This window comes from Chiroxiphia lanceolata, chromosome 15 (assembly GCF_009829145.1).
Source record: "Chiroxiphia lanceolata isolate bChiLan1 chromosome 15, bChiLan1.pri, whole genome shotgun sequence".
Classification (NCBI taxonomy): Eukaryota; Metazoa; Chordata; class Aves; order Passeriformes; family Pipridae; genus Chiroxiphia; species Chiroxiphia lanceolata.
Genome location: NC_045651.1, coordinates 3,170,517 through 3,182,222, shown reverse-complemented (window position 1 = coordinate 3,182,222; position 11,706 = coordinate 3,170,517). Strand labels below are relative to the sequence as shown.

The window sequence follows — 11,706 nt, the reverse complement described above, 5'->3', positions numbered from 1 at the left end:
CACATCATGCGTCGCTGAACTCCAGCCCCAAATGCTCTGCTACCTTAAAAGAGATTCCTGCATTCCTAATTACAACCACAGCCCCTACCTACTTTCCGTGGTACCTGATGGTAACTGGTGCTGAGCCAGGCGCTTGGATGCTGCTTGGAAGACGTAAAACATTAACCATGCCTCTCTTCATAGCTCACTTTCCCGTGGGGTTGTGTTTCAAGGTAAGTGGTTTGCATAAGATCCCTCAGAGACCAGCATTTAGTTTATTCAGTAGGATAAACAACCTGCTGCTTTTGTGCTTCTCCCTGCAGAGCAAAGAAAAGCCCATTTTATACATTAAAATTGAACGTAATGTTGCTGAAAGGTCGGTGATGGCTTTTTCTGGAGCTCAGAGCATTTTATCTTGTTCCGGGCGGGGGGTCTCGCAGGGCACAAGCATTTTTTCCTCACACATCCCCCTCCTTAAAATACAAATACTCCTTTCTTAAGAACCCGTGTTCGGGAGGAAGAAGAGGTTACTGGCCCTCAGCTCTGCTCGTCTCACCGGCTGTACTGCCCAAGGCTGGGGGAGTTCACGTCGAGGGCTTTTTTCATGGGATTGTTTTAGTTTCACCTGGATACAGCAACCCCTACAGTTCGGAAAGCATCTCCGGGAGGAGAAGCAAAGGGTAGAAGTCCCTGATGTTTTACTGGGAATCACGACACGTCTCTTCCTGCCAGACACTGGTGGGCCGGGCTGCTGACGGGAACTAACGGGAGCCTCGGCGGCAACACCGGAGGGTCCCGACGGCTCCTTCGTGCTGTGCCCGAGGAAAATGGGGCGGCCCCGGCACCACGTAGAGTCGATTCTCCCCAGGACACGGGGCTGTCACGGCCAGACCAAGGCTGGCATCAAACCTCATTCAGTTCCCGGACGTTTATACGCTGAATAATGAATACACGTTTATACGCTGGGGCGAGGGAACACACACACGAATTTCACCCTTTGCCCCCTGGTGCTGGTAAGGCACAAAGAGGAACGGTGGAAGATAAATGAGCAGCTCCCCCACGCCGGGATTTCAGCAATCAGGAAATATAATCTGAGCTGGAAAGTGCCCGAGCATCTGTTGGGTTATTAATAAATTGTATGCAATCTGTCCAGGATGAAGCTCGGGACGGAGGGGAACCATCTGCTCCCGAGCGGCAGCTCTAATGGTGCCTAGGGAATGAACTTAGCAAATGAAAGGCGATGGGATCGCTCAGCCGGGCTCCCGGAGCGCCTGGGCTCCGCACGGCATTTCCAGAGTGGGACAACACGGGGGTTCCCCCACCCCCCTGCGAGGATCCCCAGAGAAGTGGAATTCAGGCCCAGCGTCATCTTTCCAGCTCTACAGGCTCGGCCAGCTCCCTGGGAATTCATACTCTCTTTCGAGATCCTTTCCAAAGGGTCCTGTCCAGGGATCCCCCTGGTCCCAGAGGTGCCCTGTGTCCCCACCCCAGGACGGGGAAGCCGATCTCGCCCGCCTTTCCTCTGGATCAGTGCTAATTGCCGCCCACAAACATCATTCTCCACGTTTTATGCTCCACCTCTAACGGTGACTGATGTGTTTTCTCGGAGGATTTTCAGCTCAGCTCTTCCCAGCGCTGAGCAGCGAAGGGGCGGGCAGGGCAGCTCGACATCTTCATCAACGACTTGGACGCAGGATGAGAAGGGATGCTGAGCAAGTCTGCAGGCGACACAAAACTGGGAGGAGCTGTTGTCTCTCTCGAGGGCAGGGAGATCCTGCAGAGAGACCTGAACAAATTAGAGGGCTGAGCAAACACCAACCATGTGAAGTTCAACAAGGGGAAGTGCCGGGTTCTGCACCTGAGAAGGGGCAACCCCGGATGTACGGACAGACTGGGAATGAGAGGTTGGAAAGCAGTGCTGGGAAAGGGACCTGAGGGTCCTGGTCGACGGCAAGTTGGACATGAGTCAGCAGTGCCCTGGCAGCCAGGAGGGACATCCCTGTCCTGAGGGGCATCAGGGAGGGGATTGTCCCTCTCTGCTCTGACCTGGGACGGCCTCACCCGAAATATTGGGGCAGTTTGAAGCAGCACAATATCAGAAAGATATTCAGCCACTAGAGTGTCCAAAGGAGGGCAACGAGGTTGGAGAAGGGCCTTGATTTGAAGCCGTGTGAGGAGCAGCTGAGGGCACTTGGTGTGTTCAGTTGGAGGAGACTGAGGGGAGACCTCATCGCAGTTACAACTTCTTTGGGAGAGAAAGAGGAGAGGCAGGCACTGATCTCTGCTCTGTGGGGACCAGGGACAGGACACGAGGGAATGGCCTGAATGTCAGGAGAGGTTTAGGTTGGATCCTGGAAAAAGGTTCTTCCCCAAGAAGGGTGAGTGGGCGCTGCCCAGGCTCCCCAGGGCAGTGGGCACAGCCCCAAGGCTGCCAGAGCTCAAGGAGTGTTTGGATGATCCTCAGGGGCACAGGGTGTGACTCTTGGGGATGGACCTCTGCAGGGCCAGGAGTTGGACTCGATGATCCTTGTGGGTCCCTTCCAACTCAGTATATTCTGTGGTTCAGCCCACCGCCGGGGGTCGGGGCCGGCTGTCCCCCGGGAAAACGGGGACTCCCGGGGCGCTGCGAATACTTGGATGTCACTTCTGTTAAATGAGCAAGGCTGGGGGCATGGAGGGGTTATGGCATGAGCTCTCATCGTGGGATGAGAAGCCAAAATGTTTGCGCTGGAGGACATCCTCCTTCTGTCTTTATATCCTTATCTGTATCCTTAATACATATATATGTACAAGGGGATATATATCCTTAGAAGGAGAACTCAGGATTGAGAGGGCACCACGCCCCTAAACCCCTTAACAGGTGAGAAAATCCCGGCTCCTATAAACGCCACTCGGAGGAATTCCAGCCGAAATACAGGGTACTTGAGGACGAAACCTCGAGCGACAGAAGAGGGAGACAGCGAGGGATGAGCCGCCGCCCGGCAGGGTCTGGACAGCCCGGGGGGGATGAGCGAGAGCCCGGACCCGCTCGGGGCGACGGCAGCGGCTCCCACCCGTGATCCCGCTCCCGGAGCTGCCGCCGCGGCGGCGGGAGCGGGAGTGGAGGCTGCCGGGAGCTTCCGGGAAGCTGCCGGGAACGAGGAGGAGGGAGGCGGAGGGAGGCGGGATCCGCCGGCTGCTCGGAGCGACCCGGCACCGGGAGGGTCCGTGCGAGCCCGGGGCGGACGCGCTGCCCTGGGGAGCGCCTTGGAAGTGGCTGATATTGTTTTATTAATAATATTTATTTATTTATTTAATACATTTTATTAATGCCCTTTTCCGACCAGTGCCGCCCTTCTCCTCCCGCAGATGGCGGCGGGGGAGCCGGGCCGCTCCCCGGGATGAAGGAGCGGACAAGGCGCTGGGTTTTCCGGGGAGAGCGGGGCCGCTCGGGGCCGGCAGCAGGACCCTTGTGCGGGTCCGGTCACCGGCCGAGCGGCAGCAGCGTCTGCGGGAGCGGCGACGAGCATCACCGGCAGCTTCCCGAGGAAGGCCGGGGCCCCAGCTCTGCCAGCATCCCGGAGACAGAGGTGGAAATGGAGGGGTATAGTGTCCTTTCCATGCTCTCCGAGCCTGCCCCCGTTATTTTCGGTCGTTGCCGAGGGTGATGTGCAGAAGGGAAGACTAAACCCTGTGGCAGTGGGTGTCACTAGGTCATCCCCTTCCTCGGCCCCCACCGGCATTGCCGAGGGCGGAATGCCCCGCCGAAGAAGCGATGGGACACATACGAGCAATTCCTCTCTTAGTGATTAGAGCACTCCTTAATGAGATGCTGTTTTCAAAGCTTTCGGTCTAGGAGGCTTTGAAACCCGACCCCGGCTTTTCTGTGCCGTGCTCTAACCGCCCAACTACGTTAAAGAGGCGAGAAGGACCCGAAGATAAATCCGACGATGTGATTTCGGAGCTCGCCTGCTCTTCAGGAGGGGACGGGCTTTTCTTTCCGGATCCCGGTCCGACCGAGACAGTCGCCCTGAGCCGGCTGATGTTGAGCTGCTGTGCGGCACTTTCCTGGTCGGGATGGTAGAGCTGGAAGTGTCCTATGTCACGGGAGCGATTTTCCCCCAGCTGCTGCTTTACCGTCTCTTGCCGATTCTCCATTTCTTGTCTCGAAGTGTAACTGAAGTCATGCTGTCATTTCAGCGGGGATTGAAATAGAGCGTTCCAAACATCCCTCGAAAAGTCCGTGTGTCTCTCCGCTGTCTAAAGAACGACAGGAGGACAAACCTTCTGATTTGTGTTCGCCGTTGGGCTGTACCTGCTTTTCCAGGAGTCCAGCGGTCACTCCGCGAGCTCTTGGTGGATGACCTGAACTTCGGATGTCGAAACACGTGGTTATTATTTTGCAGGTCTTTAATTAGGCTTTCATCCCTTCCTGCTCAATGAAGGAGGCTCAGAGTAACACCCAGGCTTTCAAGGTGTAAAGGTGAGTAGTTTATATTGATTTTTCTTTACAGATTCTCGATATGGATCACCACTCCTCACGTCTTGCTGCTCAGTCAGAGGCACTGGGCATGCTCTGAGACAGACCAAACTTGAAGTAGCTAAACTAAGCCTTCCACCATCTCGGATGCTTTTTGTAGGATCATCTCAGCTTTTTCTTATGACCTTTGGGACTTCTCATCATATAGATGCAGGTGGTATAAAGAGCAACTTAGCTGTACATCTGTGATAGTAGTGCAGTGCTACATAAGGATTTGCCAATGTCATCCACTACTACACTGCTACTCGGGTAGTAGCTGGATTTCATCAGAATATGAGAATCTCTCATGGTCTGGATTTGAGGAAGCAAGAAACAACTGTTTCTGTAGGTGATCCTGAATCCTTTATCTGTTTCATTGCACGTTTTTCACCAGCTAAGCTCAGATCTCCGGCACTGTGGGACCATTTAGAGAAGCTGCTACTTGGTGGATATGAAAACGATACAGAGAAGTGTTCAGACCACAGGAAAAGGGGGACCGAGTCCTGTATCCTTGACGTCAGCGTTGATCATCTCAATAACAGCTGTTTTAGTGATTTAAAACATCCTACTACATTTTACATACAGCAAGCTTAACCTAGACCCTAGTACAGCTCTTAAGATACTCGTTAACCAAATTTGCTGAGCTCAGCATTACGTTCTCCTCCCCATGAATATGGTATGCAATTTCTCCAGAGAAGATCTACTTATTCAAGGTAAGTGAATTAATTTAGCAAGAAGATAAGCGTGGGAAGAAAAAACCACAACCAAACCAAAGAAACCCACAACAAAAATAAAAACCAAAGCAACAAACCCACAACAAAAATAAAAACCAAAGCAACAAACCCACAACAAAAATAAAAACCAAAGCAACAAACCCACAACAAAAATAAAAACCAAAGCAAGCAACCAAACAACAAAACCAAAACCCAACCCAAACATAACGAAACAAAAAAAACAAACAAACAAGCCAAAAAAACCTAAGCCAAACCCCAAAATTTGTCCTGCTTAAACACCTCTCGTCTGGGACTCACATGGAGCAAATGTGATTAATTTGTTGATAGAAGATCTGCCCCAGCATTACTTCTTTTCCATGAGTCAAGGCATTGATCTCTACCCAAATCTTTATTTCCTTTTGCTACAGAAATCAAAACAAACCGACGGAAAACTCCAGGAAATTCAAGAGGTTGGGAGCGTGTCTCCAGATCAACTTGGCAAAACTCGTCCTGTGCAGGGTCTTTCTCACCAGTTCTCTGTTATCAAAAAGATCAGTTCAATTGCCTGCACTTGGAAGAAGTTAACAAATGCTGTTCTACTTGGTAGGATAGATTTGTTTGTGTCTGTTTACCTGTGGTCTATGGCAATGAGAGCGTGAGTCTGCAGACCTAAACCATGGAAGAGAAGAACAAAACCCGTGTGAGCGTAAAGAATGACATAGGGACGTGCTAATGGGCTTATTAAATCCGAGTCCTCAGCAGAAGCGGTGTCTGCCAGAGGCTCCTTTTGCTGTTTACCGTGGGCTGCACTGCTCGAGAGAAGTGCTGGAGGGGAAGAAAACTTTATCTTCAAAGCCTAATTCACCAGGATTTTGGATATGAAACATTATCTGTCTGAATGTCTTCCTCGGGGAGAAAACCCTGTCACTTGTCGGGATAAGGAAATGCAGGTAAGTTACAAAGATGCAGTAGGAAGAGTTCATCTTTGCTTTGATGGCATAAGCCAGACAAAAAATGGCATCAGGGATGGATCTGGAATCAAAGTATCATTAATGTCCACGGAAAGCCTGACAACTTTCAGTAACAGGTTTCTTTGTTTACCGGCGGCACCGCGGAGATCAGTCCGTCAGGAACACAAAAAGGTCAGTATGACAACCGTATGAAATAATGTTTTGAACCGTGGTTTGTGTACAGGAGCTACAGAGGTAACGGCAGAGATGGCTCTTATCCTTAGTCCACCTGAGAGAAGTGCTGTGGCCGTGGGGCCGGTGTGAATGAGAGCAGACGAGAGCTGTGTTAGCAGGTGGAAGATTTTGCCCTGAATTTTCATGTGGTGGTAAAAAAATCCTCCGACAGCCACATAAGCGGCTTTGCAGGGATGGGAAATGGGAGACAGTAACTTTTTTTTTTTTTTAATTTCTGGGCTATTTTGTGGTGGGGCATTGTCTGTGTGCTGTGGCAGTGATCCTCCCCTCCGAGTGGCACGGAGTAGGGCTTGGGGATTTGTCACAGAGAGGCTGAATTTGAGTGGGGAAGAGTCTTCCCCGAGGAAAGGAGATGCTGTGTAGAACATGGATTGTGTCATTGGTGAAGAACTGGAGAATGTCTGCCTAGCTGGAGATCTCCGACCCTGGGTACAGAGGTTCTTGCTGTGTTCTGGCAGAGCTTGCCCGTCTGAAAGGAAAAGCAAGAGCTTGATATTCGTCATGCAGGTGGAAAATAGCTCTTCATCGAGGTAAATGAAGAGCTCTCAGGAGCTGTAGTGTCTTGTGCTTTTATCAGCCTTCTTGGAGGATTGGAGTGTTGGGCTGGGATGAGTTCGAGTCCCCGAAGGAAAGACTCCCCTGGTTGTTTGGTGTAATCAAAGCCTTTTTGTTGCACAAATATCAAAGTATCCGGGGCTTGGGCTTGTTTATCAGAGGGTGGTGGATTCTCTTTAGAGATAATAGGGGCTGAAGTGTGTCCTTATTCCAAAAAGGGAGGGAAGGGAAGGAGAAGGGGTAGTCTTTCTGTCTTGCATAAACTTCAGAAAAGCGGGAAGTTTGTTCCTCATCTGGAGAGATGGAAGTCAGCAGGGAAGAGGAAGGAGAGCTCTTGTCAAAAGGCAGGTCCGTGCTCCGTATCGAGAGTGATGGAATCATACGAAAAACTAGTTCGTTAAAGAGACAAATGAGATGCAAAAAGAGAAACAAAAGGTAAGGAAATGGCGGCAGGACAGGGAAGAGAAGACTATGAGAAAGAAGAGAAGGAAGGAAGAAACAATGCAGAGAGAGAGAAGCAAAGAAGAATGAAGTAATAAATGGAAAGAGAGATGGAAAGGAAGAAACCATAAACTGATTCAGTGACATGGCACTGACGGTATCGCTGTACACAAGAAGAAAGGAGGGTGAGAAAGGAAAAAAGGAAGGAGGCAAAGCAGAAGACAAAGAAGAGAAAGTAGGAGAAAGGCGGGGAAGAAATTAGGGTAAACAAAGAAGGAAGAGTGGAGAGAGACAGACGAAACAGTCGAGAGGACCAGCACGCACCGACCTTATCTCTAGACCTTGAGAGGAATTGGTGCCAAACAATCTCCGCCTTGGTCAGAGCACCGCGCTCCGGCGCTGATGTCCAGAAATTAGCGCTGATTGCTCCGACTTTGCTGATCTAAACCGCAGCACCTGAGGCGACTGACGAGCTGCCAGCGGGGGTAAAGAAGAGAGGAGGAACAATAGAGAAGGGAAAGGGAAGGGCACGGCACTGCAAGGACGAAAATGAGAATGAAGAGAATAAAGCAGAAAGGGGAGCAAAATAGAAAGAAAGAAACAAGAAACTAATGAAAGAAAGAAGGATAAAAGAAGGAAGAGAAAGGACGAAAGAAATAGGAGCAAGGAAAGACACAAAAGGCAAAGTAAAAGAGAAAGGAAGAGGAGCACGGTGAAAAGAGCCGGCAGAGGAGATGCGGAGGCTTGGTCGGTGTGTGTGAGCGTGTGAGGCGGCGGAGCAGCGCACGGTGTCGCTGCAGGCTGAGGAAGGGCGTGTGGGCGGTTCCGCCCCGGTGCGGCGGAGAGCCCGGCTGTGAGCGCGGGGGGGCGGCTGGGGCCGGGCAGCGGAGCCGGTGCGTGCGGGCGGCGGCGGGAGCCGTGCGGGGCCCGTGCGGGGTCCGAGTTGAGCGTGGGCGATGGGCGATCGCGTGTGGGGTGCGGTGTTGCGGGTGGTGGCGGTGCAGGCGGCGTGGGCGCTGTGCTCGGGGCAGGTGCGGTACTCGGTGCCGGAGGAAGCCAAGGCCGGGACGGTGGTGGGCCGTGTGGCGCAGGACGTGGGTCTGGAGGCGGGCGAGGCGGAGGCGCGGCGGCTGCGGCTGGTGTCTGCGGGCCGGCGGGCGAGCGTGGAGGTGAGCGGGGCGAGCGGGGCGCTGGTGGTGAGCTCGCGGCTGGACCGGGAGGAGCTGTGCGGCAAGAGCGCGCCGTGCGCGCTGCGGCTGGAGGTGCTGGTGGAGCGGCCGCTGCGCGTCTTCCACGTGGAGCTGGAGGTCACCGACATCAATGACAATGCCCCCACCTTCCCCGCCGCCCGAAAAAACATCAGTTTTTCGGAGACTTCCCCTCCTGGGTCCCGGTTCCCGCTGGAGGGCGCATCGGATGCGGATATCGGAGCGAACGCGCAGCTCTCCTACACGCTCAGCACCAGCGAGCACTTCTCCTTGGATTTGGAAAAAACCGAGGAGGACGGTGAATCCTTATTCCTTGTGCTCAGGAAATCTCTGGACCGGGAGACGCTGCCCGTGCACCGGTTGTTGCTGACGGCGAGTGACGGGGGCCGGCCGTCTCTGACGGGCACAGTGGAGCTGGTGATCTCGGTGCTTGACGTGAATGACAACGCGCCCCAGTTCAACCAGTCGGTGTATAAAGTGCAACTGCCGGAAAATACAGAACGCGGCACTTTGGTGATCACATTGAGTGCCACAGATTTGGATGAGGGGACGAACAGTGATATCTCATATTCACTCCAGATCCTGTTCCCGCAGGATGGAAGAGACCTTTTCAGAATTGACAGAGACAATGGAGAGATCCGTCTTACGGGTGACTTAGACTTTGAGGATGTTGGTCTCTATCGGCTCCAAGCGGATGCAACAGATAAAGGGACACCCCCGTTGTCGGGTCACTGCAAGGTGTTGCTGGAGGTGCTGGACGTGAACGACAACGCGCCGGAGGTGCGGGTGACGTCGCTGTCGGTGCCGGTGGCCGAGGACGCGTCTCTGGGGACGGTGGTGGCCCTGCTGAGCGTGTGGGACCGGGACTCGGGGTCGAACGGTGACGTGCGGTGCTGGGTGTGGCCGTCGGGTCCGTTCGTTCTGGAGGCGACGTTGTCGGGGTCGTACTCGCTGGTGCTGCGGGAGGCGCTGGACCGGGAGCGGGTGTCGGAGTACGAGGTGGAGGTGCGTGCGGAGGACGGCGGTTCTCCGTCGCTGGGCGGCCGCGTGGGGCTGCGTGTGCCGGTGTCGGACGTGAACGACAACGCGCCGTCGTTCGCGCAGGCGGTGTACACGGTGCTGGCGCGGGAGAACAACTTGGCGGGCGCGGAGCTGGCGCGGCTGTGGGCGCGGGACCCGGACGAGGCGGGCAACGGGCGCGTGAGCTACTCGTTGTGGGAGGGCGCGTCGGGCGGGGGGTCGGGGTGGTGGGGGTCGGGGTGGGCGGGGGGGGTGTCGGCGTCGAGCTACGTGTCGGTGGAGGCGGAGAGCGGTGTGTTGCGGGCGCTGCAGCCGCTGGACTACGAGGAGGTGCAGGTGCTGCAGTTCGAGGTGCGTGCGGTGGACGCGGGGGAGCCGGCGCTGTGCGGCAACGCGACGGTGCAGCTGTTCGTGCTGGACGAGAACGACAACGCGCCGGCGCTGCTGCCGGCGGCGGGCGGCGGGGCGGAGGCCGGGTCCGGGTCGGGGGAGGCGGGGACGCTGTGGGCGTGGGCGGCGTGGGGTTCTCCGTCGGGTCAGGTGGTGGCGAAGATCCGGGCGGTGGACGCGGACTCGGGCTACAACGCGTGGCTGCGCTACGAGCTGTGGGAGCCGCGGGGCAAGAGCGCCTTGTTCCGCGTGGGGCTGTACAGCGGCGAGGTGAGCACGGCGCGGGCGCTGGAGGAGGCGGACGGTCCGCGGCAGAGGCTGGTGATCGTGGTGCGGGACCACGGCGAGCCGGCGCGCTCGGCCACGGCGACGCTGAGCGTGTCGCTGGTGGAGGGCGGCGAGGCGGCGCTGGCGGCGGCGGCGGGCTCGTCGTCGCTGCTGCCGCGCTCGTTGGCGGGCGGCGAGAGCGGCTCTGGGCCGGCGGCGTTGGCGTCGTCGGCGACGAACGTGTGGCTGGTGGTGGCGATCTGCGGCGTGTCGAGCGTGTTCCTGCTGGCCGTGGTGCTGTACGGGGCGTCGCGCTGGGCGCCGCGGGCGGCCGTGCTGTCGGGGCCCGGGCCCACGACGCTGGTGTGCGCCAGCGAAGTGGGCAGCTGGTCGTACTCGCAGCGCCACAGCCGGAGCCTGTGCGTGGCGGACGGCGCGGCCAAGAGCGACCTGATGGTTTTCAGCCCCAACTTCCCGCCGCCGCCCGGCGCCGCGGCCAAGGACACGCAGCCGGAGCCTCCCTCTCTCCTCGACACGGTCAGTGACCCTTCCTCCTTTTCTCGCTTCCTTCTCTCCCACCCCCTGCTCAGGCAGTGCTCGGAGCCGGGCTCAGCTCCTGCAGTCGCAGGGCCGTGGGTGCTTTGCAGGTGATTAACGATGTCAGTGGCACCTTTGCATCGCTCGCCGCGTTCTTTCAGTAGCTCCATCTCTCTTGCTGAGGTGATGCTGAAATAAAGGTCTTGCGGCTCTCTAAAACAATTATGGTCCACAGGTGAGATTTGCTGCTCACGGGGGGAGCTGTTCTGCCCTAGAATTCAATTGCCTGTGTTTTGCCCATTGCGTGAGAGGTGCCCCTAGGTGTCAGCTTTTCAAGGAAATCTCTTGCTTGCTGGTGTATAGTATTTCCACCCGAGCTTGGTGAAGGAGGGGAAGAACTACAGGTTGAGATGTTTGCAGTCCCCCAGGTACTTTGTGCTGCATTATTGCTTTTGCTGACTGCCAACTGTGTTGATACTAGTCTGGTTTCTTATGGAAACCTGCCTTCCTCCTCTTTGATTCTGCTCACAAATTGAAGTGAAGCAAGGTGAGCTTTAGGATTTCAAGGATAAAAGTTCTCCATTTTTGTTCTACCACCAGACTCCTTAGGGAAGAGGGTGAGGTGTGAGTAACATTTTCCTGTTTGTATGATGTTTTTGCAAGCATAAAACCTTAGTTAAGTATAAAGTATTCAGGCAGGTATGTTAGAAATGGAAATTTTGTTTTTCTTTTCTTCTTGCCACTGTTCTTCTTGTTGTGGGCATGTGTTCCTGGGAAGTAATGTCTTGTACACTCTCCGGTTTTTTTTATATTCTTTCAAATTTGTGTTAACAGCCACATCATTCAAAAGCTGTGGAAATTTTATTTTGTGCAATGAACAAACTAACATATTC

At 54.9% G+C, this 11,706-nt stretch overlaps 1 protein-coding gene across 1 annotated transcript; it reads left to right on the top strand.

The window, feature by feature from the left end:
* The first annotated feature begins 8,347 nt into the window (after positions 1-8,347).
* LOC116794593 (protocadherin alpha-2-like) lies at positions 8,348-11,413 on the top strand. Its single transcript, XM_032703367.1, has one exon. It carries the CDS (start codon positions 8,348-8,350, stop codon positions 10,925-10,927), a length of 2,580 nt encoding a protein of 859 aa, XP_032559258.1. The 3' UTR covers positions 10,928-11,413.
* The last annotated feature ends 293 nt before the right edge of the window (positions 11,414-11,706 follow it).